Source organism: Pinus tabuliformis, chromosome 7 (genome assembly GCF_031772625.1).
Source record: "Pinus tabuliformis cultivar Carrire ecotype Pingquan chromosome 7, CPIR1, whole genome shotgun sequence".
Lineage (NCBI taxonomy): Eukaryota > Viridiplantae > Streptophyta > Pinopsida > Pinales > Pinaceae > Pinus > Pinus tabuliformis.
The window spans coordinates 993,940,910-993,963,532 of NC_142293.1; the positions used below are offsets into that span (position 1 = coordinate 993,940,910).

The following is a 22,623-nucleotide window of genomic DNA, read 5'->3' on the forward strand; positions in this document are numbered from 1 at the left end:
ATGACTGAATCATATGTAATACATGGCAATCAGGTTCATATTTTTGTATTATCATCATCTCAAACGAGTAAGTTGATGCACATTGTATAGTTATAAGAAACCTGCAGTATGTGTGACTTCTTGTCCCTCTACAATAAATAACACTATTTTGGCATCTCACTTGCAGGAAGGTTAACATTGGCATCATCACACATACATACTTACAGTCAACATTAGGAGAAGTATTGGTATGGAATACTTGTAGTCCGAGAGAGTTATGATATTTTGATAAATTATTGGTGACAATATCATATTAAAATTCTGATGTCAAGGCTTCACAATTAAAATTGGGAACAAGTCATGGGCATAGGTAGTTTGAACTTCTCTTTCCTCATCATTCAAATAAAGACTATAAAAGAAGGAGCAGTGTTCCATTATTCTAATCATAATGAAATTCAAACCTATATCATAAAGAAAAGGGAGTTGAGTCTCATATACGAAAAGAAGACCTACGATGATGGATCTCTAGTTAAAACTCATTACCTTGCTCCACAATTTTGGATAATAGCATAAAATTATAATTTGAGAATGAGAGGATAGTCATGGTGAAAGGAAGAACACCTTGTATCTGTGCATTAATTTGCAACAAATCTATAATCTGATCAAAGCCTATAGCCTAGAGGTGATTTACGTCCAGCGTAAAGCTTCTGAGAATTTTATTTAAATTTTGTTACAGGGCATCGTGGTTGTGCATATGTTGTTTTGATCATACTCAAGATAGAACTAAGTATGAGATGACCTCTTCTGTTAGAATGCTATTCTTCAACACGTATAGCCATAAGTCCTCACAGATTGTTGATGTTGTATAAGGAGGTGTGTTGCAGGCACATATGCTACAAAAATAATGCCTTAAGGAGTCAAAGATTAGTAATGATCTTTGTAGCCATACTCCTCTCTGGGACTTGCCAGTGCTAGAAAGGTCATATGCATACACATAAGGTGCCTGGAAACCAATGAAGAAGTGTAAATCCTCTAGATTAAAGGAAAAAATCTGAGGGTGCTCTATGATTGTTTCATCTTCTGCAATTTTGTTTCCAATCAATCTATTTCTCTTGAAGTATTTTAATTGAGATAGAAGAAATGACAACTGTTGAAGGATAATACAATGAGTACCTCTAGAAATGATCCTTCTCAGTGAAGTCTACATCTCTAATCTGAGTTTTCTTCAGATTAAAGTCTGAGGTTCTAATAAAAGATCAAAGATTGTTAAAAGGGACAGTATGAAGAAGCCTAGCACCTGATGAAACCGTGTTGGTAGAAGTCATCTCGGCACCTTTGGGTACCCTTGGAAGTCTGGTCGTTAAGAGAAGAAGTGCATAACACTTTGAGGCAGTTTCTTGTAATGACCCTTATTTGCAAGGAAACAAAGGTACCTTGAAGAAAGATATGGATGCCTGAATAAGAAATCATGAATTAAGTAATTTGATGATTCAAGGCTAGGCGAACTCCTGAAGCAAGGCTTTAGAGGGAGCGACAAAATCCCTGATGACTTTTCCTACCCAATAAATTTTGATAAATGTAAGTTATGTCAGTTGGGTATGATGACTATGATGATCTCTATCACCTCAGAAGGATAGGTTGCAGATATCTCGATGTTTATGTATGGACGAGATATTTCTATTAGAGTATAAATATACAGTAACTGATGATGATGATCCTCATGTTTATCAATATAAGAAGAAGTTGACTCTTAAAGTCAAGGTGGAAGACCTTATCATGTTGCATTGTTCCCTACCCTTAAAAGTTGTTGGTTTGCATTCATATATCTTGTGGATCCTTATTTATTTTTATGGATAAGCCTCATATATTGGACAATTACTTACTGAGGTATGTCTGTGACTCTATTATCTATGATTTGAAGAGCATTATCAAACATTGCTATATTGACAATATGTGACGTATCTCCTGCGATCCACCTTTATTGCATGGATGAATTAAAGACTGAAGTTTGTGGCTCTAGGAACTCCATTGACGCTGAAAGAATAAAGTAGCAAGCATGGCTTATTATGAAGACATTTGAGAATCTCTTCAATAAGTCATTTGAGCACATATTGGAAACCACCACTTGGCATCAAGTACCACTTTATTTGGGATATGATCAAGATCCAACAATATACGATGGATGTACAGGTTTACCACCATCCCTCTCAAAACCTCCTAGAAATATTCTTTCAAAGAGAGGCGGGAAGTCATGGATAAACCTTACTATGAGGGTCTCGGGTTGACATTAAGCTCTGGGAGCTCCTAGGCGCTTGGGGTGCTTCTTTAGCTATAAACAAACATAGTGTGAGTGGTTCACCTTCTCCTAAAGGTGCGTTGTTTACAAGGTGAGTGTTTCATCTTCCCCTGTGATACCCCATGATGATTGACATGTGTGTAGGGTGAGTGGTTCACCTTCCCCTACGATTGATGACACATGTGTGTAGGGTGAGTGGTTGACCTTTCCCTACGATTGATAAGATATGCATAAGATGAGTAGTTCACCTTCTCCTATGGCATATAAGCAGGATGAGTGGTTCGCCTTCTCGTGCGAACACCCTAGTGAGATATGCATATAGACATTTGCTAGTTGTCACATGTGGACATGTCGGTGGGATGTGGTTCATCCTTTTCCCACATGTAGGATGCACATTCCCTGCGATCGATGGTTGACATGTCGATGGGACGTGGTTCATCCTTTCCCCATGGGTAGAATCCTTCCAACAATTGATGATTGGCATGCATGTAGGATGTGGTTTACCATTTCCCTACAATGGTTGTGACATGTGACTGTAGGATGTGGTTTATCCTTTCCCTACACGTGGTTGTGAAATATGTTTGTAGGATGTGGTTTCTCCTTTGCCTACATGTGGTTGTGAGTAGGATGTGATATATTCTTTCCTAGCTGGTGTTCCAGCATCATCCTACCCATGTAGTCTGGGACACATGGGAAGTATCTCTCATCTCGTCAATGAGTTGGGAAAAGTGGTTAGGGACCATAGCACTACTGATGGACGCATCATGTATTGACATACTCCCTATGAGTAGGATGCATGATGTTCAAAAACTTGATCACTTGCAATCAAGTCCAAACAGGGTTCGGGCCAGGATCAGGAATACATACTCATTCTTCCCCAATAAAGCCACCCTAAAATGTCAAGGTCATTTGATCTAATAAATTTCCTATATTATAATCAAAACAATGTGTATAATTAAGATCTATTAAAACTCCATTTAGTCTAGCTTCGAGCTATCTAGATATGAACTTCATGCAAAAGACTCTAGCTGATTGGAAAGATACCAGTAATATAAAAAAATGGAATTTAAATAAAGGAATAACACATTTATCATAGGTCCCAAAATGCTTCAAATCCAGGATGTCTGGAACTATAAAAGAGAAGAGGGTCAAACTACTAATTGTATTGACATCAAATCCCAAGAAAAAATTACAAATAGAAAGGAGAATGAAGCCCCGTGATCAAACCTATTTATCCATCTCTAAAGACTAATTAAATAGATGTACCATCCTTTTAAGTAATGTCTTGTCACCACTCAAATTCTCACTACATTGAAAATTCTAAAGATGCCATAATCATATGATCCTGGAGGCAACTACTAGGCAAGCCACCTGCTTTGACCTTAGAAGCCTCACCTAGAAGTTGCATCTATGCTCTTACATTTATGGTTTAGACTTCTAAACATGGTGAGAGCTTGAGCAATAACAAAGCCCCACCCTTCACCAACAATAGGCATGCATGATCACTCTAATTGAACCTTGAACATAATTTCTTAAGCAAGACATAATAATCTATGTGTAAGTGGATAACACTATATGCAAGGCATACTTAATTGTAACTAGATAGATAAGATTAATTTTGAAATAAACTGCATGTATCCACCTTGACTAGTGTACTATCTTGGGCATGATAATTCCTTTACTATAAATAATTTCCAACCAACTATAACCCTGCAATTATGATGCCATGTAACACCTATTTGATTTCTAACTTATTGTACATTTAGATTTTGCACCAATAAATGTAAATTCCAGGTTTCTTGTGAGCAATTTTGAAGGAGGTTGGACTTGGTACAATTGAAAATTGTTAAAATTGGAAACTAGGGCCAAATTCCATGTGGGCCATCTTATTTATGGCAGTTGATATTTTTCTTGGATTCCTCTCATCGGGAGGTGTAGGATTGATCTAAAGATCATCTGATTCTGATAAGTATTCATGGAGATATGAATTTATTTGTCTTATGGGACAATTTGTCAAGGTCGGCCAGCAACTAAACTGCGCCTACTTGTGCTCCACATTTTAGTATAAATACAAGTGCCTTGCAAGTAATTTGTACACAGAACTCTCTTGATATTTCTTCTTCTCATTTTTAACAATAATCATTAGGATGGAGGGATGAGAGCGCGGAGGGAAGTGAGGTTCTGAGAATCGGCATTAGGGTTTCTGTACTCACCTGCAACGGCAGGTCCTCAGGACAGAGGCCACCAGGTTCAGAACGCGGCAGAGTAGATTACCACAGCCCGAAGGTTTTGACAGGCGGGTTCAATGAACCCCCATCAGGGGGAAGGAGGGGCGCCTCCTTCAATAAACGACAACCAGCAAGGGAATCTCGAGGGTTCAGATAAAGAACAGGAGCATAATGATGGAAGCACAGAAAAAAGTCAGCAGAAACAGACTGAACAAGCACAGCAAGACAAGCCGAAAGTAAGCTCCTCCACATGCAAGCCAGTAGCTACACACAGACCAAAAGTGGAGCTACCTAGTCATCGTATCAATGCCAGAATTCAATATATGAGAGATCATGCTTTCATAGGCAAATTTATTGGAATATGGCCAAACGAGAAAGCGTTGAGAGCCTGGATAAATGTCAAATGGCATCCAAAAGGACACATAAACTTGCATCTAGGGCCGAAGGGATTTTTCACTGCAGTCTTCAACTGCTTGGAGGATAGAAACAGAGTTTTCGAAGGAGGGCCTTATTTCTTTAACTCTACTGGGCTATTTCTCAGAAGATGGATTGAACATTTCAACCCTGATAAGGAGGACCTGAGCTGGGCATCGGTGTGGATCAGTCTGTATTCTCTACCATTGGAATACTGGGAAGAGGAGTCTCTCAAAGCGATCGGTAAGGTGCTGGGCGACTTCGTCAAGGTGGCAGAAGATACAAAGACACAGAGATATACCTCATATGCACGGATCTGTGTCTACATGGATCTGAAACAACCTCTTCCTGATACGGTAAGTCTCTTTCATGAAGATGTGGAATGTATCCAGTTAATTGATTACGAGCATGTTCCCTTTAGGTGCAGGAAATGTCATGACCTAGGACACCTCTTCAGAGACTGCCCATTAAATAGCAAACCCTCGGTTCAAACTGAACAGGAAAACCCATCGTCAGATGGTTTCACTAAGGTGACAAATCGTAGAAGAGGAAATAAAAAATCAGTAGTTACTACAAAGATACCTCCAGGGGATCAATCAAAGCCTTCTACTAGTAACAGCTTTAAAGCACTAGCCAATGAAGATTTGCAAGACCCAGACAATTTAACCTACAATAAAAGAGAACCTACACAGGAAAAAATTGAAGGATCCCAATCGAAAGAAGGGGAAAAGGAGGTAGAACTAGAAGGCAATCATCTCAAGACAGCTTCAAAAGCCTGGAGCCTCCCTGATATGAATATAGATGGTACAAACCCCAGTGTAGAAAATGAGAAGGAAGGCGATGGTAACTATCAAGAACCTCAAATCATGGAGGAGGATACAGAATCAATAGACATTGGCGAGCTAGATATCTTGGGCTTAGAACAAGCATGTAAAACAGGGAACTTCAACAAAACACCTGATAGACAAGTGGATAACCTAGTGGCAGTCCTCAATAAAGCCCAAAAAAATATTCACTAGGGGTTCAAATCAGCAGCCAATGGGATGGGAAATTCATCACCAAAGATAGTAAAAAATGAGGACGGAAAACTACTTTAGAGAGAACCATCAAGATTGGAGAAGTATTGGTAGAATCAGGCAGATATGCTAAGCTAACCAAGTATTTCAATACCAACCCCAAGCCTTCTCAATGAAGTTGATCTCATGGAATATTAGAGGGCTTAATTGCCCAAGGAAAGGAAGACTATTAAAAAACATGTTAATGGAAGAAAAACCAGCAATTCTCTTTCTGCAGGAAACAAAGTGTAACTCGACAGTTCTGGAAAAAATAGCAGCAAAAGCCTGGCCAGGGGGGACAGTAACAGCTGTTGATGCTCAGGGAGCATCCGGAGGACTTGCAGTGCTCTGGGATGCAAGAATGATTCAACTAGCCAACATACATGCAAATAAAAATTTCATCCAAGCCATCTTTCATATAATTGGAACCAATATCTATGGTCACATAACTAATGTGTATTTTCCTCAAGAAACCCAGCACAAGGTTGAAATTTTGGATGCTTTAACGCAACTTAATACAGAGAGGAAATACCCGTTATGGATCTCTGGAGGAGATTACAACATGATCGCTTCAATGGAGGAAAAAAAGGGAGGGCGTTGCAGAATAAACAGGGAAGGATCTCTATTAAAAGACTTCATACAGAATAACTGGCTTATAGATATTCCTACAAATAATGGCCTCTACACTTGGAACAACAAAAGGGCAGCTCCAATGCAGATAGCATCGCGTCTTGATCGATTTCTAATCTCTGATAATGCAGTTCATGTAGGAGGAGAATTCACAGCTTCTATTCTTCCCTTCTCCGGTTCTGATCACTGGCCAATAGCCCTCCATTGGAATTGCCCTGGTTGCAATACAAGGCGTCCCTTTCGATTTGAGGCTTTTTGGCTATCTCATCCGGACTTCAATGAATTTGTCAGAGCATCTTGGCTAAAATGCAATCCGACGGATGGTACAAAAATGTCCATATTCCAAAGGAAGCTGAAATACCTCAAAGGGGAAATTAAACGCTGGAATCACTCTGTCTTTGGCAACATTTTTAAAGCTAAGGAAATCCTCAATCAAGAAATGAAAGTTGTTCAGCAAAGAATGATATCTGAAGGACGCTCGGAAGAACTTAGCAAGAAAGAGCAGTCCCTAGAAACTCAATTCCTCGAGCGAGAGTCACAGGAGGAAACTCTCTGGAGGCAAAAATCGAGAGTTAGATGGCTGAAGGAGGGTGAAAAGAATACGAAATTATTTCACAAATCTACAGTGCAAAGAAGAATGATTAATCAAATTTCTCGGGTCACTAATGAACAAGGAGGAAAAATTGAAACACATGAAGGAATAGAACAGGTGTTCCTCAATTATTTCAAGAAGATGAATCAAGAGCCTGACATAAACAGAACAGAAGCTATTGAAAAAATCATCAGACATATACCCAAATTAATTACTGAAGACCATAATACTCTCCTTCTCAAGCCTATAAGCCTTCAAGAGGTTGACGATGTTCTGCATTAGCTCAAAGCAGGGAAAGCACCAGGACCCGATGGCTTTACCTCAAATTATTTTCATCATTTCTGGGATCTGGTCAAATGGGAAGTGTGGCAGGTGGTGGAAGAATCACGTACTCTAAGATGGATGTATCCAGGTCTGAACGCAAAATTCATAGCTTTAATCCCTAAAGAAGAGGAATCCAACACTCCGGATAAATATAGACCGATTTCTTTGTGCAACATTATATACAAGATTGTCTCCAAGGTGATAGCTTCCAAATTGAAGCCCCTGCTTCCCCTTATCATCTCTCCAGAACAAACTGGTTATGTAGAAGGAAGGCAGATTACGGATGGGATAATTCTAACCCATGAAATAATCCACTCTCTCAAGCACACAAAAAAACCAGGTATGTTGCTCAAAATTGATTTATCTAAGGCTTTTGATAGTATTAGTTGGGAATATATGCAAAAAATCCTCCAAGCCTTTGGTTTTGCCCCCTCTTGGATTAGATGGATCAGTAGTCTTATTTCCTCCTCGTTCTTTTCTATTCTCATTAATGGAATCCCGTCGCCCACTTTCCGTCCTTCTCGGGGAATTCGCCAAGGGGACCCTATCTCGCCCTTCCTGTTTGTCATCTTAGCTGAAGGATTAGGACGTAGCATTAAAGAAGCTCTCCTTTCTCATCATCTCAAAGGTCTAGCTTTCCACCAAGCCCCTGCTTTTTCACACCAGCAATTCGTCGATGATAACATGCTATTTGGTCATCCGTCTGTTCAAGAAGCTCGAGCTCTTAAATCTATTCTTGCAGACTTCTCGGAGGCTTCTGGAGCTCTCATTAACAAAGTTAAATCCCAGATCTTCTTCTTCAACACCTCACCCACCACCCAAAGATCAATTGCCCGTATCCTTGGCTTCTCCATCGCTACCCTTCCGTCTAAATATTTGGGTGCTCCATTATTTGCCACGGCTCTCAAGCATTCCTCATGGAACAATCTTTTAGAAAATCTGGAAGCCAGATTGTCCCTTTGGACTCATAGAGCGCTTAATATGGCAAGCAGGCTGGTACTAATCAAAGCAGTTCTACAGACCATGCCTCTTTACCTTTTTTCCATATTAGCAGCACCTAAATGGGTCCTCAAAGCTATCAAACAGCTTCAGCGGAATTTCCTATGGGGGAAATCGGGGCCAAACCGAAAATGGGCACTAGTCAAGTGGGAGAAAGCATGTCTTCCCAAAAAAGCAGGAGGCATTGGACTAAGAGACCCAGAACATAGTAATATGGTAATGGGGGCCAAAATCTGGTGGAAATGGCTCTCTAATCCCAGTACACCTTGGGCCTCCCTTTGGACAACGAAATATGCAAGCAACAAGTCCATGGAGGAGAGAATTAGAATGTCAGAAGTCAGTAAAGGATCGGTTATTTGGAACTCAGCCATTCAACATAGAGATATAATTCAAAAGCACAGTTTTTGGGAGGTGAAGGATGGCCACACAGCTAGGTTCTGGGAAGACTCATGGCAGCAGCTCCCAAACCTCAGAGATACAATTCCGGAATTGCTGATCAAGACATAAATCAACATGAGAAGGTGAGCCAGTTTTGGAACTCACACAATGCCCAAGAACACAGAAAATGGAAAGAGGCCAGGCATATAATACCTCACAGCCCGGAGCAAACTCAACTCTCCCTCTCCTTAGAACTTCAAAAAAGGAAAATACTCACTTCGGCAGGCTTGGATACACTCAGATGGGGATATGAGGAAAAGGGCACTTTCACAACCAGGGAAGCTTATAAAATAATTATCAAAGAAAAGATAATCAAAGACAAATTATGGGATAAGATATGGAATCCATCCATATGGCCGAAGGTCTCAAATTTTCTATGGCTTCTCTCTCACAACATGATTCTTACATGGGACAATCTCAGGAAAAGGAATTTCTCTGGACCATCTATTTGTCCCAACTGCAAACAGGAAGGGGAATCAACATTACATCTTATGCAAACCTGTCCGCTGGGGAGGAAATTGTGGGAAAAAGTTACATTCCGCTGTCAGAAGGAAGGAAGAGTGATTGGGGACATCAAAGGGACTCTTCGCACCTGGCCCCAAGAGCCATATCAAAGCAAACTCTTAAATACACTATGGCAACTCATACCAGGATTACTAATGTGGAATATTTGGAAGGAGAGAAATAGAAGGATATTTAAAGATCAAGCACAATCGATAGAGCAGATATGGAATGGATTGCACCAGAACATTAAAGAAACTCTATCTATTAAAGGATGGTCTAAAGAGGATTTCCCATCTCTCCCGCAGGAACAAGCCATATGGGACAATTGGCAGATTCAATTAAAACATCCGGTCTCTTCAAATGATAATTCCTCAAAGCATCTAGATTCTCCATCAAGCTGGACACCACCACCAATCAATGTGTTTCAACTTAACTTCGACGGAGCCTCGAAAGGGAATCCTGGGAAAATGGGATTTGGTGGAAGCATCAGAAACTACCAGGGAACTCCCCTAATAACTTTTGTTGGCTCAATTGGTTGGAATACCAATAATGCGGCGGAACTGGAAGGTCTATGGAGAGGGCTAAATCTGGCGCAGGAATGAGGATTCTTTCCCCTTATAGTGGAAGGGGACTCTCAGATTATTATCAACATGGCCTCAAAGCTTATGCAGGGATCTCCGGTATATAAGGTGAGTAGCAGTTGGAGAATGGCCACTCGACTAGAGCTTCTCAAACAATGGCTTACTAATCACCAAGCAATTTCCTTTAAACATATTAGAAGGGAAGGGAATAAACTGGCTGACTTTCTTGCCAACTTAGGAGTGGATAGTGGAAGGGAATTCTTTGAAGGCTCAATTTCCAGTATAGCATCAGAGAATCAACTCTCCACCTTCAAAACCATAGTAACCAGTGATATGCAATCGAAGGAAGGCTCACACCCGGATGCGGGTGCCTTAATGAGCTGTTAATGCTCAAGCAAGCGACGCCGACATCTGGCATTACTGCAGGTTAGTTTGGCGGTTTGTGGCAGAACATTTACTCGCATTTATGATGCATTGGGTTCAAGACAAGCGGGGTAAGGATTTCAGGATGGTGAGCACAATTTGCGGTTCAGTTGGTCTGGTCTCGACATTCTCTCTGGTATATTCAGGCAGTGACATTCCCTGGTGGTTATGTCCTTAGAACTTCGGCGCAAGGCAGAGCATTTGGAAGCCACCATGGCTCCATAAGCACTCGCATCTAGCCAGCTTTAGGTATTTGGTCTTGCTTCTTCCTGTAGGTATCTGGTATAGTCAGTCATTTCTCCTCTGGCCCATCTCTGTAAAAGGTCTCGTTTCGGTCTTTGTTGAAGGTGTCTGGGTAGGGTGTTGGGTTCAGTCCATCAGTGCTGGGCTATTTCTCGTGGTTGTTTATACTCTCTGTGCGGAGTTATCCCTGGGGGTCTTCAATTCAGAGGTATGTTCACTCCTGTTTCTTTTAGATTGTGGCGAGTCGTCTCCATTTCTCCCTCAATCCTTTAGCCCTTTCAATTTATCAATCCTTTCTGCAATGGCTCGGCGTCGTGGTATTTCCCGGCGGGGTAGTAGTTCAGGAGCTCGTGGAGGTGTTAGGGGTCGTGGTGGATCTGGTCCTCGACGCATTTCCCTGTTAGCCTCTGTCTCGCCGGCCTCACCGTCATCAGACCACTCCGGTCCATCCCTAAACAGTTCTTTTCACTCTTCCCGCTTCAAATTTAAAAGTAGGCTTAACAAGCCAATTATCTCCGCTATCATTACAATCATCTTCTCAGAGGAAGAAGATGAGCTCACAGGCTCTGTTGAAACCTCCAAGGACAGGTCTCTTTCTCATAATTCTAGTGACTCTCAAGGAAGCATGGCGGGTGATGTCCTCAATAATCCCGCGGCACTGCAGGCTGAAGGTCATCAAGAGGATTCGCGACATCAGCAAGCCTCTTCTCATGAGGATATCATTGCCTGTGCGTCGGCGCAATTCTCTGGCAGCGTTCTGCATCTTGTGACTCCTCCAGGCTGCAACAAGATGGAAGTAGAAGATAATGTGATGGTTCATTGGGTTAGCTCTCCCAGCAAAGCAAATGAAAAAGATACAGACTTGCCACCTCAGGCATAACTTCCTCTGTCTCAGCAAGTCATCTCAGGATTGCGGTTTTTTTGGATGTAATTCTCAGTGGGTATGGTTTCTGATATTTTTAGTATGGTTTTTTCTCATCTTCCAGCTTATGATTTTGGCTTTCCAACTTTTTTTAATAGTTGCATAGAACTGCATTTTGTAATAGGGCGGCTGGAAACAAAGTGGCGATCCTATCTAGCTCTATTGGTTTTTGGGCTTTTGCTTTTCATCTATGTAAACAGAGGGCTAAGTGTTAACTGCAACAGTTTTTTTGGCAGAGGGTAGGCTACAGCCCCCTCAGATGTTCAAACCTCTTTGTAAATATTTTTTATCTTTTTTATACATAATAGAATAGTCTTTATACAGAAAAAAAAAAGAAGATATTTCTTCTTCTCCACTTGTTTTGCGTTTTAGTGGAAAGAAGAATCTCTAAGGTAAAAACATAGGTCTAGAAGGAGACCCTATACACAGCAAAAGAAGGATGCCCTAGCCGTTGTCATAATGAAGCGTAGCCGCAGGTATTGTGAAGGTTTGGCCATAGTTCAAAGGTAGATGTAGCACGGTGAAGGAGGCCTAACAACTGATCCTAAATGCAGTCTTATCATACCCTAGATGCCCTAATCTATACGTTGTTTTTGCAAGGGTTTGAGACAGCCCTTAGACAAAACAAAAGGGATACCCTAACCATAGTAAAGAGGCTCCCATACGCTTCCCTAACCTAGTTGTCTAAAGGATGCCTAACCGCAGTTGTGGAGATGCCCTAAATACGTAGCCATGGAAATGAAGGCAAGAACCCTAGCTGTAGGACTAAGGGAGAGGAGGTGCCCTAAACTTAGTTGCTACGTTTCCTAATGGAGATGCCACCTAAATGTTGTCTTAGAAGAGTGTTCTACACAAGGTATACCCTCACTGTCATGGAAGGAATGCTCTCACACTTAAACACTGAGATAAAGAAGCCACACCTTCAGCTATCCTTAACGTTGTTCTAAATAAGGATGTTCTAATTGTTGTTTTGATTGAAACACAATCATGAATGATAGATTCAATCGTTTTCTTAACAAAAGCCTATTGATGTCACTCTAACGTTGTCATAGAGGAGAAGACATTGGCATTGCTATGTGCTAGGCCATAGGCCATAGCACTATAGCTAGCCATCTTGGTCTTATGATGAATGTTGTAACATTATAGACATCATAGTATATGACAGTAGGATGCATAGTGTAGCATAGTGCACATAGTAGGATCGATGGGTATAGGATGCATAGTGTAGCATAGTGCACATAGTAGCAACGATGGGTACAAGATGCATAGTGTAGCATAGTGCACACAGTAGCAACAATGGGTACAATATGTATAGTGCACATAGTAGCAACGATGAGTACAGGATGTATGATGCAGCATGGTGTAGCTCAGTGACATTGGACATAGTGATGGTGCAGCATGGTGTAGCTCAGTGATGTTGGACATAGTGATGGTGTAGCATGGTGTAGCTCAGTGATGTTGGACATAGTGATGGTGCAGCATGGTGTAGCTCAGTGATGGTGCAGCATGGTGTAGCTTAGTGATGTTGAACATAGTGATGGTGCAACATGGTGTAGCTTAGTGATGTTGGAAATGGTATGATGGTGCAACATACTGATAGGCTCAACATGGTGATGAAGTCACCTTGGAGATTCAGTTGAAGCAACATGTCTTCAATTGAGTCTAGCTACCTCATGTATCATCTTCTTAGAGATGATCTCCGCTCTTATTTAGATAAGTCAAAGTGTTGAATTTTGTTGAGGCAACTAAGACTTTTACTGTTGAGGCTCCTAACCAAAATTCCTATTGGCAAGGGCACTCTTATGTGTTTGTATTCACTCTTGATGTGCTTATGTTTCATATATTAATTTTATTTCTCCTTACCATAAAAAAATTGTCTATTTTACTACTACAATCCTTTTTGTGTTCTATTTATTTTATGTATTTTATATTGACTATCTTAAACTAATGACATCTACAATCATCAAATATTGTAATCTAACCCTGATTCATAATGAAAATCATAGAAACAAAGACATGAATTAAAAGTTAGCAGACATGGACAAAATACCACATTGTCATGTATCCTGTGGAAAGATAACAAGAACTTACATTAGGAAACCCTAACCACTAGTGACACATTATCTTTATGGAAAAAAGAGCATCAGAGAAGATGGGTCTAGGTGGAGTTCATGCATTCAAGTTCAAGTGAAGGAAGAGGTCCAATCTAGCTCAACACCCTAAACTGAAGACTCTAAAAACTCACTAGAAGAAAGGACCATTTTCAGACGAACGAAACTCCTCTTGGGTTTAATTATTCATGTGAACAGAAAATATTGATTTGTGAGCTGCTAAGAATGAAAACTAGAGTATTTATCACCCCAAGAAAATTTTTGTCCAATTTTAAAACATCCATGTCTAATTTATAGTGTGAATTTATTATTAGTTGTTTCATTCACTGCACAGGGGTTGTATATTGTAACTGTTAGATGCTTGTTGTAGCAGAGTATTTTGCATAAAACAGAGGGGTAGAAGCAATTTAACTATTTTTCTTGATTATTTTAAGTTTTTTCTCATTCTATTCTTTGTTTATTTTAATTTCTTCCCAAAACCTCTGTTGAATCTAGCAAGGGTGAGCTTTGAAAGCAGAGCCATATTGCAACAATTCATGAGTGATTTAGTCACTGTGTTTTTCAAAAGTCTTGTTTTTCTCGAGAATTCCAAATCAAACCCAGAGACGTGAAAAAAAACCTTGAAAACAACCAAATGACTAGAAATAAATGAAATGCATGCCAAGCAGACAAAATAGTTAATGAAATGTATGTGTTTTTATCATGGAAATAGGGGCATTTTGAGCATGCCCTAATTTCAAATCATATAGAGCTATGGAAAGAAGAAGTATCCAAACTTTTATTAAGATATTTAATCATAGATGTATAAATCTTATTAATAGGCAGGGAATTGAATACCTAAATTTCAGAATGATAACTCTCGAGAAACAATTATCTATCCATCTCTGCACAATGATGTTTCTCATATTAAGAAAATTGGCTAGCATGCATATTTCCTTCAAATCGAAACTCTAGGAATGCATATGATTCATCAAACAATTGATCATGCAAGGAAGGAAGTACTGAATTTATGAAATGAGTGGTCATAGAGTAGTTTTTAAAGGAAAAAGTTTTGATGTAGTATCGATTCCTAGAAACCATCATATCAGTTTCCATTAATCTCAGAAAACTACTCTGAAAAACAGATAAATAAGGGCACAAAGGGATGTTTCTCCCCAAAATTGGTCAATTGCAAAGGAGGGTCATCAATGATAAAAAAAACACTAATATCAGTAGGTGACTACTTCGTTTAGTTTAGGGTATATAGCATTGATTTGGTTCTCCTTGAATAGTAAAGATCAAAATCTTGATTTAATACGACATTAGTTAAGATTCATTTTCGAATAGTAGCAAAGAGAAATCATTGCAATTTCATACACCCTAAAAACTCGAATTACATTTTCATTGTGGAGGATTTAGAGAAAGTGTGTACATACTTGGTCAAACTTTAACGTAACAAGAGCGATGTCTGAGGACGGGCCAAAATTAAAAGCAATGGAGGAACTAGATCCATAGAAGAAGAAAGAATCCCCCATAGAAGAAATTGTGAACCCTCTTCACACAATTGTCTAGCTAGGTGACTCTGAGTGCGCCATCAACAGTGAGCCACTATCTCATGACCATGTAACGACTCTACTTTCCAAGTGATTCATCATACATGTAATTTATTTTTCTTGCCATTTGATGTTCGGGTGTTAAGCTTGTGCAGACAAAGAGCTTAATATAATGAATCCCGTTCAATGAACTTGCGCAACCGATATCATTGAGATCAAAACCTCGACATGAAAGCATGGTGATAAAACTGAAAATGGAGTGGATTAAGCTTGGGTAGACGAAGAGCATAATATAATGTCAAAACCCCGACATGAAAGCATGTCGATAAAACTGAAAATGGAGTTGTTTATAGAGTAAGTTTTATGGATAAAATTATTGATTTCTTTCTAGTGGGAATCATAGCACGGGACATGATGATGAAAAACAATGAATATTTTATAGAATCAGGTGGGATGACTTTTGACCAAGAGAAATAAGGGTATACTAAGATACGATGTGTAGTGCTTACTCAAATCACAATGTACATATTCAAACCATCAATATCAAACATTTATGTGAATAAAATTATGAAACATTATGAAACCACTCACTTTAGAATCTATAGCCAAAGAATTTAAGAGTTACAATAGAGTTTTTAAGTGATCATAATAAAAATAATACATATTAGAGATATTATATATATATATATATATATATATATATATATATATATATATATATATATATATATATATATATATATATATATATATATATATATATATATATATATATATATATATATATATATATATATATATATATATATATATATATATATATATATATATGGATATATATATCTATGTATGTATATATGGATTATAGATATCAAGCTAAATGTGGTCGATAAAGCAACATTTTCCTACACCTAGTGTCTTAGATGGCCAAGGAAAGGTGTCATCAAACTAGTTATGCATCCATCTATATACCTCAGTTGGAAAATGATTATTGTCACAAGAATCAGAAGGGTTGAGATGTCAATCAAAATTTAAAACTATCCTCTAAAAACTCATATAGAAAGTGGGGTAACAGGTCCTATGACATCCAACCTGCAATTTGCAATGGGAAATCCTCAAAAGTCTCTTCAAAGAAAGAATGTCCCATTGAAGGGTTCAAGAAGATGTATGAGGCCCCACCAATTTTATAGTTGAAGAAGTTTGAATATGGGTTTGTCAATTTTGGCCCTAAGTAGGCAAGGAAACAGGGAAGGAGGTGACCCCCTTAGAAGAGTTAGAAAGGGAACGCCACATAAGGTCTTATATAAAGATCTAAATCCAAGGACCTCCCTCATAGAAAGAGTTAGACATGTATTGAAAGAAAGTGGACAACGACCCATCTAAATCTTGATAATAAAAAAATAGAACATCCCTTGAATCCCATAATAAATGGAGCATCTACAAATGAGGTGATCCTTTAACTCAATCTCGTGTATATGGCAAATCTAGAAGATGTTATTGAGAAGAAGAATGTCATGATTATTAGTTTCAACTAGATGCTAATGTAAACCCACTTTAAACCCACCAAGGGGGATATGAAGGGAAATATCAAGTGTTCTTGTGTGTATGAGTTAAACAATAAGCCGCCCTCTCATTTGCATGAAGTGTTCCTAGTACAAGTCCGCCTTAGAGTCGAGGCCATGAAAAGATGAAGTCCAAGTACACTTAATTTGTTGTCTATAAATAACCTCTTTAACAACTTGACCCAAACATATAATGATGTCATTTACCTTGGAGGTGTATGTCACTTGAATTGTGTTACAACTTTAATCGCTCCCCCAAAAAAATGTGCCAGTCTCCCTTGTGATGATGCATCAACCCTAACAGAGAATAATCTCATTATGTAAAAGGAATTTAAACACAATGTAACTTTAATAGTGCCCTACTCACCTTGGCTCACCACTCATGGCAAATGTGAGGCTATTTCAAGCATTGATGTGGATAATATAATTTTATTTTCTCTTATGTGTAGTATTCTACATTGACACAATTGGGATTTTTAGCAAACAAAATATTTGTATCAAGGGTTAACTCCTTGTGCATTAGGGCTAAAGAGGTCGAGTCATTATGAGTGATCTATTCATTGCCAACTCCTCATGTGGGAGAACACTACAAGCTCCATGTCAACATGAAGTGTAGATATTGTGAGCAATTATGATTGAGGTTTTGTAGATTATCCAGTTGTTCTACATTAGGTATACATGGTAATAAGGGAATTACACACAAACACACACCCTTGAGACCAATGCCTAGTTCTCTAAAAATCAAATGATCCAAATATTCTTATTTAGAGGTGAAGGATTCTCCTAAGAGGTTATTTTGTTGGTTTGAGGCATTGTTTTTGGCCTTGGATACTAAGTGGTTAAGGGCTTCATGAGTTAAGAGTTAAGAGCCAATGGCTTGGGGGCCATGGGATTTAGGGTCGAAGGGCTTAAGAGTTAGGGGATTTAGGTGTTTGGGGTTAAGGGATTAGGTTTTAAGGTGTTTACGGGTTAGGGGTTAAGGTTTAAGGGTCATGGGTTAAGAGAATAAGGGGTTATTTCTTATGGGTTCATGGATTCTAGGTTAACAGTTAATGGCTTAAGGTTTAATGGGCCAAGGGGTTGATGGGTTATGAGTTATGAGTGTAGTGGTTAAAGGATTATGGTTTTGGGGTTTAGGGGATAGGGAGTTTCGTGGTTATGGATTAATGTCTTATGGGTTGTGATAATGGGGCCCCTAATCCCCTTATCACCACTATCAAGGGTTCCCCTTTCAATTCTTCTTGTTGCCTTCCCTCTAGGCCCCCTAGCCCCTGTGACATTAGGTTTTACGCCCCCTTATCATTCACTAATGCTAGGATTATAGATCTTAATAAACCATGCTTGGACATCCCACTTATGCCCATCCATGCTACCCTTGTGTCCCCTAGTCCCATTCAATACACCACAAAATACTCCTCCCACCTTTTTAGTCATATCATTCAACTCATACTAACATTATGAACCCAAAATTTGGCCCCAATGTCCCTACAACTACACCCTTGAGCCACCATGACTAAGGGATTAAATGCAGTAGGGTTAATGAATTGTGATAAGGGGGCCCATAATCCCCTTATCACAACTATTTGGGGTTCCCCTGTCAACTATAGTTGCTTCATAAAGAAGAGAAATGGAGAGAAAAAGACAAGTGCTAAGGCATGCTAAGATGTGTCAAGTGCTAGGGTGTGGCGCCAAAAAATGTTAGGGAGTGTTAGGGCCAAATTCCAGGGAAACACAAGGGAGAACTAGTTTCAAATGCATGGAAATGAATGAATATGAGTGCATAATAGGGAGTGTCAACGATGTCCATGTGTGCTAAGGAGGGAGTGACAAGGCATGCTAGGTAGTGCCAAGGCATGTTAGGGTGTTAGGGAAACATGCCACGACGTGCCAAGTGTCAAGGTGTGTCAATGCTTGATAACAAGTGTTAGTGAGTGCTAGGGAAACACAAGGGAGCACTAGGTCAAAATGCATGGATAGTGTTAATGCATACTGAGGAGTGTTAGGGAGTGCCAAGGCTATTGAGAAATCTATGGCACAATAATTAGGTGATTTATCTTCTTATGCTAATTGCTTGTGAATGCTTTTTACTTCTTAAGATGAGGATCTTCTCTTTACTTAGATTATTATAGTGTTCTTCTTCATCAAACAACTACCAATGCATAAACAATGAGGAGACCAAAGACAAAGAGAATAGGTGATCAGCTAGGGCCAAACCTCTCCAACATGAGAGGAAAACCCAAATGAATTCTTCTTCTTATAGAGACTTCAATTGACGAATACCAAGACCATGACCTAGACCCTTGACTCAATGACCTCTCCAAGAACAAGTCATAAGCCTCCTTGATTCAACTTCCTTATTTTTCCTTGAGTGAACGATGATCAAGATTCTTCCTCCAATAACTCAACTATCCTTCAAATTTCGGTTTCCTGGATCATATTTGTAGTTCTTGGCCCTCTTGTAGAAACTCTAGCATGTGTGGTTGACCAATCTTTTGAACCTTGATCTTCTTCTCTTGGATGCTATGACCTCTTATTATAATTAGACTTATAACCTTGCTTATCTTCTTCCTTGATTTGACTCCTTGGATAATAGCAAGATCTTCGACCTTTTCTACAATAGATAGTTCTTCCTTCCTTCACATGTGTGGACGTATTAGCCCTAAATCAAACCCATAAACAACACCAAAATATTCACTCTTAATTTCCTTCTCTTCTCTAGTTATCTTCACACTTCTTATTGCAGACTTACTTAAGTTGATTTGCTTGTCCACAAATTGGCGCCCATTTTCCCTATATATAGTGTTTCATCCATCAAAATAATCCGACTTGTGATATAGGTTAGCCAACTTGAAATTCTGGAAGCATTCTTAGGCCGACATGAAGAAGAGTTTGTGGCAAGGTCTTGGAGGGCTAATAAATTTTCTTTTACAATGGATTACATGCCCAAAATGGGTCTTCAATATTTGACATTGACTCTCTAAATTTTATGGCTTGATGACCAAACCTAATAGCTCACAATGTGAGCTTTAACTAAAAATAAAATTCCTTGATCATGAAACCCATAATTCAAGCATTACAAAAATAATTTTATTTTCTTCTTTACGTCAATTACGTAAAATCACAATTACACATGTCATTATGAAGAACAAATCTAGTTACACTTTTCAACGAGGGAATCACAAGGGGGAACTAGGTCAAAATGCATGGAAATAAATGAATAAGAGTGTGTACGAAGGAGTGTCAGCAAATTCTAGGTGTCCCAAGGATGAAGTGTGCAAGGAGAAGTTCATAATAGGAGTTGCCGGAAAAAAGCCTTTGGTTGTGATAAGGGGCTAGAAAAAGTATTTTCAAACAAAGGGAGACTTTGGGTTGGGCACAACATTGTTTTACCAATGCCTTGGTTGGGTTCCCAAGCCACAAAGGTAAGGTTATCTATGAGGGCATGACAACTACAGAGTGCCAAGGTGTGCTATGGAATGTTAGGAAGTACTAAAACATGCTAGATAGTTCCAAGGCATGTTATGCATGCCAAGACATGCCAAGTTCTAAGGCCTACCAAGATGTGCCAAGTGCTAGGGTGTGGGGTGAAGACATGTTAGGGAATGTTAAGGCTAGGTGTCAAGGTAACACAAGGGAGCATTAGTTTCAAATTGATGGAAATGAAGTGTTAATGAGTTCCAGGTGTGCCAAGGAGGGAGTGACAAGATATTATATATAGTTCCAAGGCATGCTAGAGTGTTAGGGAAGCATAACAAGGTGTGCCAAGTGCCAAGGTGTGTCAATGTGTGCTGAGTATTGGGGAGTGCCAAGGAAACACAAGGGAGCACTACGTCAAAATGCATGGAAATGAATGAAAAAGAGTGTGTGACAAGGAGTGTCAGCGAGTTCCATGTGTGTTATGGAGGGAGTGACATGGTATGCTAGGTAGCACTAGTTTACTGAACTCAACTCATCAAAATTTTCCCTCTAGCTACCTCCTTTTTACTTCAAGGTCTGCAACACTTAGGGTCTTTGATCAGTTGTTCACAACTCCATTTGTGAACAAGTCTTTTCTCTGCCCATTCTTGCCATACTATTGCTCCAAGATGAAAAGTCTAGGGCTATGGAGGTCACCCTTCTTCTCACTGACTCAATCCTCTACAATACAATGAACTAGGGCTAGTTGGCTAGCCCACTTGACTGCTACTTTAGTCCTTAAAAGTTTGCACATCCTCAATCCCAATACACCTACCCTTCTACCAGTATTCTTGTCCTTCAAAAGTACATGACTTAGGGATCTTCTTTGATAGTCACCTAACAACCCTCCAACTATACTAGGACTACCATCAATTTTCCCAACCATAGTCAATAATTTACCGATCTAAGGCCCACAACATGTCCCTCATCTACGACTCTTCAAATCTGCCACCTAATAGTGATTCAAGTCCTCTCAAAATCACTATTTTTGTGTACCAAATTCTTTATTGTCCAATCTATGAACAAATATGAACTACTCCTTTTATCATCCTTCTAACAATTTGTAGATGACTGAACTAGGGTCACAAATCATCCACTAACAGTCCATTGACTAATTGTTTTTAGGATGCTTTAGATCTTTGTCCAAAAATCTATTGAAAGTCCACCAAAATAAACTCCTCTTCATGTCAATGCATTCCTCATATGGCACATTTCTTCTATTCCATATTCTACTCAGGTTCCACCCTCCTTTGGATCTATTATCTCCACACATACTTGTACAAACCATGTTCTAGATGTTGGAAATACTGAGAGGGGGGGTGAATCAATATTTCTTTTCAATTTATCTTTTTACTAGTTATATCACTTATATTTAGAACACAAAAAGAACAATGATAGAATGAATAATTTTATTAATTTCTTATTTACAATAAATCAAGTACAATAATATGTGTAGGGCTCCAACCCTAGATGAAGACATCGATCTTCAATCTCCCAGGTTCCAACCTATAATTTCCAAGCACTGACTTGGACTTCCAAGGTTCCAACCATGTCAATTTTGAGGCACCAACCTTAAGGGCTCCAAACCTATATTTGGTTCAAGCTCCGACCTGGTTTCTTGAGGACTCTAATCCTCTAGGGCTCCAACCCTATCCTTCATGGTCTTCAAGGGTGTCTCCAAGACTTCTTCAAAGTTCCTTCAATACGTTGCACCAAACCTGCTCCAAAAACTGATCCTAGGATTTCCATGATCCTCAAGGCTCCAAAATAGTCTGTTAAGATTCTTCTCCCACACACAAGATCTGTCCACTTCAAGTCTCGTATGTTACTTCAATATTCTCACAAATTGCTCCAAGATCTATTTTGGCAAATGCTTCACTTATCCAATCTACCAATTGCTTCACTGTCATAGGTTCGAGATGAGGGAGTGAGTTTCACAAATTGTTGTCCTCACATTGAGCTTTAATGGTAATTGTTTCGAGGTATTATTTTCTCCATAGGTCCGAAGCTAAACAAGAGACTATTTTGGTGTCAGAACATTATCCTCCACTTTAAGATATTTGTGTTTAACCACTGAAGTTCAATGTCTAAGTATAAACATTACATGCCATATATACTTAGCTCTACGAGGTGTGCATGTAGTTTCCTTAGACATATCTCGTCTAGCTCCTCAAGAATCATTGAAATTCACTTGTCACAGGCCTTTTACTCTAGAATAGTTAAAGGGTAGACCTCCTCCACTATTCTACAATCACAAGTGGTTGCCACAGTTCTCTATGATTGTCTTCTACAAAAGCAACACCATATATTCGAGTTCTTCATATATGAGAAATG

At 39.2% G+C, this 22,623-nt stretch overlaps 1 protein-coding gene across 1 annotated transcript; it reads left to right on the top strand.

Moving 5' to 3' along the window:
* The first annotated feature begins 6,177 nt into the window (after positions 1 to 6,177).
* LOC149250936 (uncharacterized) lies at positions 6,178 to 7,476 on the top strand. Its single transcript, XM_089453794.1, has one exon. The coding sequence runs from the start codon at positions 6,178 to 6,180 to the stop codon at positions 7,474 to 7,476; it is 1,299 nt and encodes a 432-aa protein (XP_089309920.1).
* The last annotated feature ends 15,147 nt before the right edge of the window (positions 7,477 to 22,623 follow it).

Excerpts from the sequence above, each read along its gene's own strand:
- LOC149250936 (XM_089453794.1), top strand. The coding sequence starts at position 6,178 with ATGGAAGAAAAACCAGCAATTCTCTTTCTGCAGGAAACAAAGTGTAAC.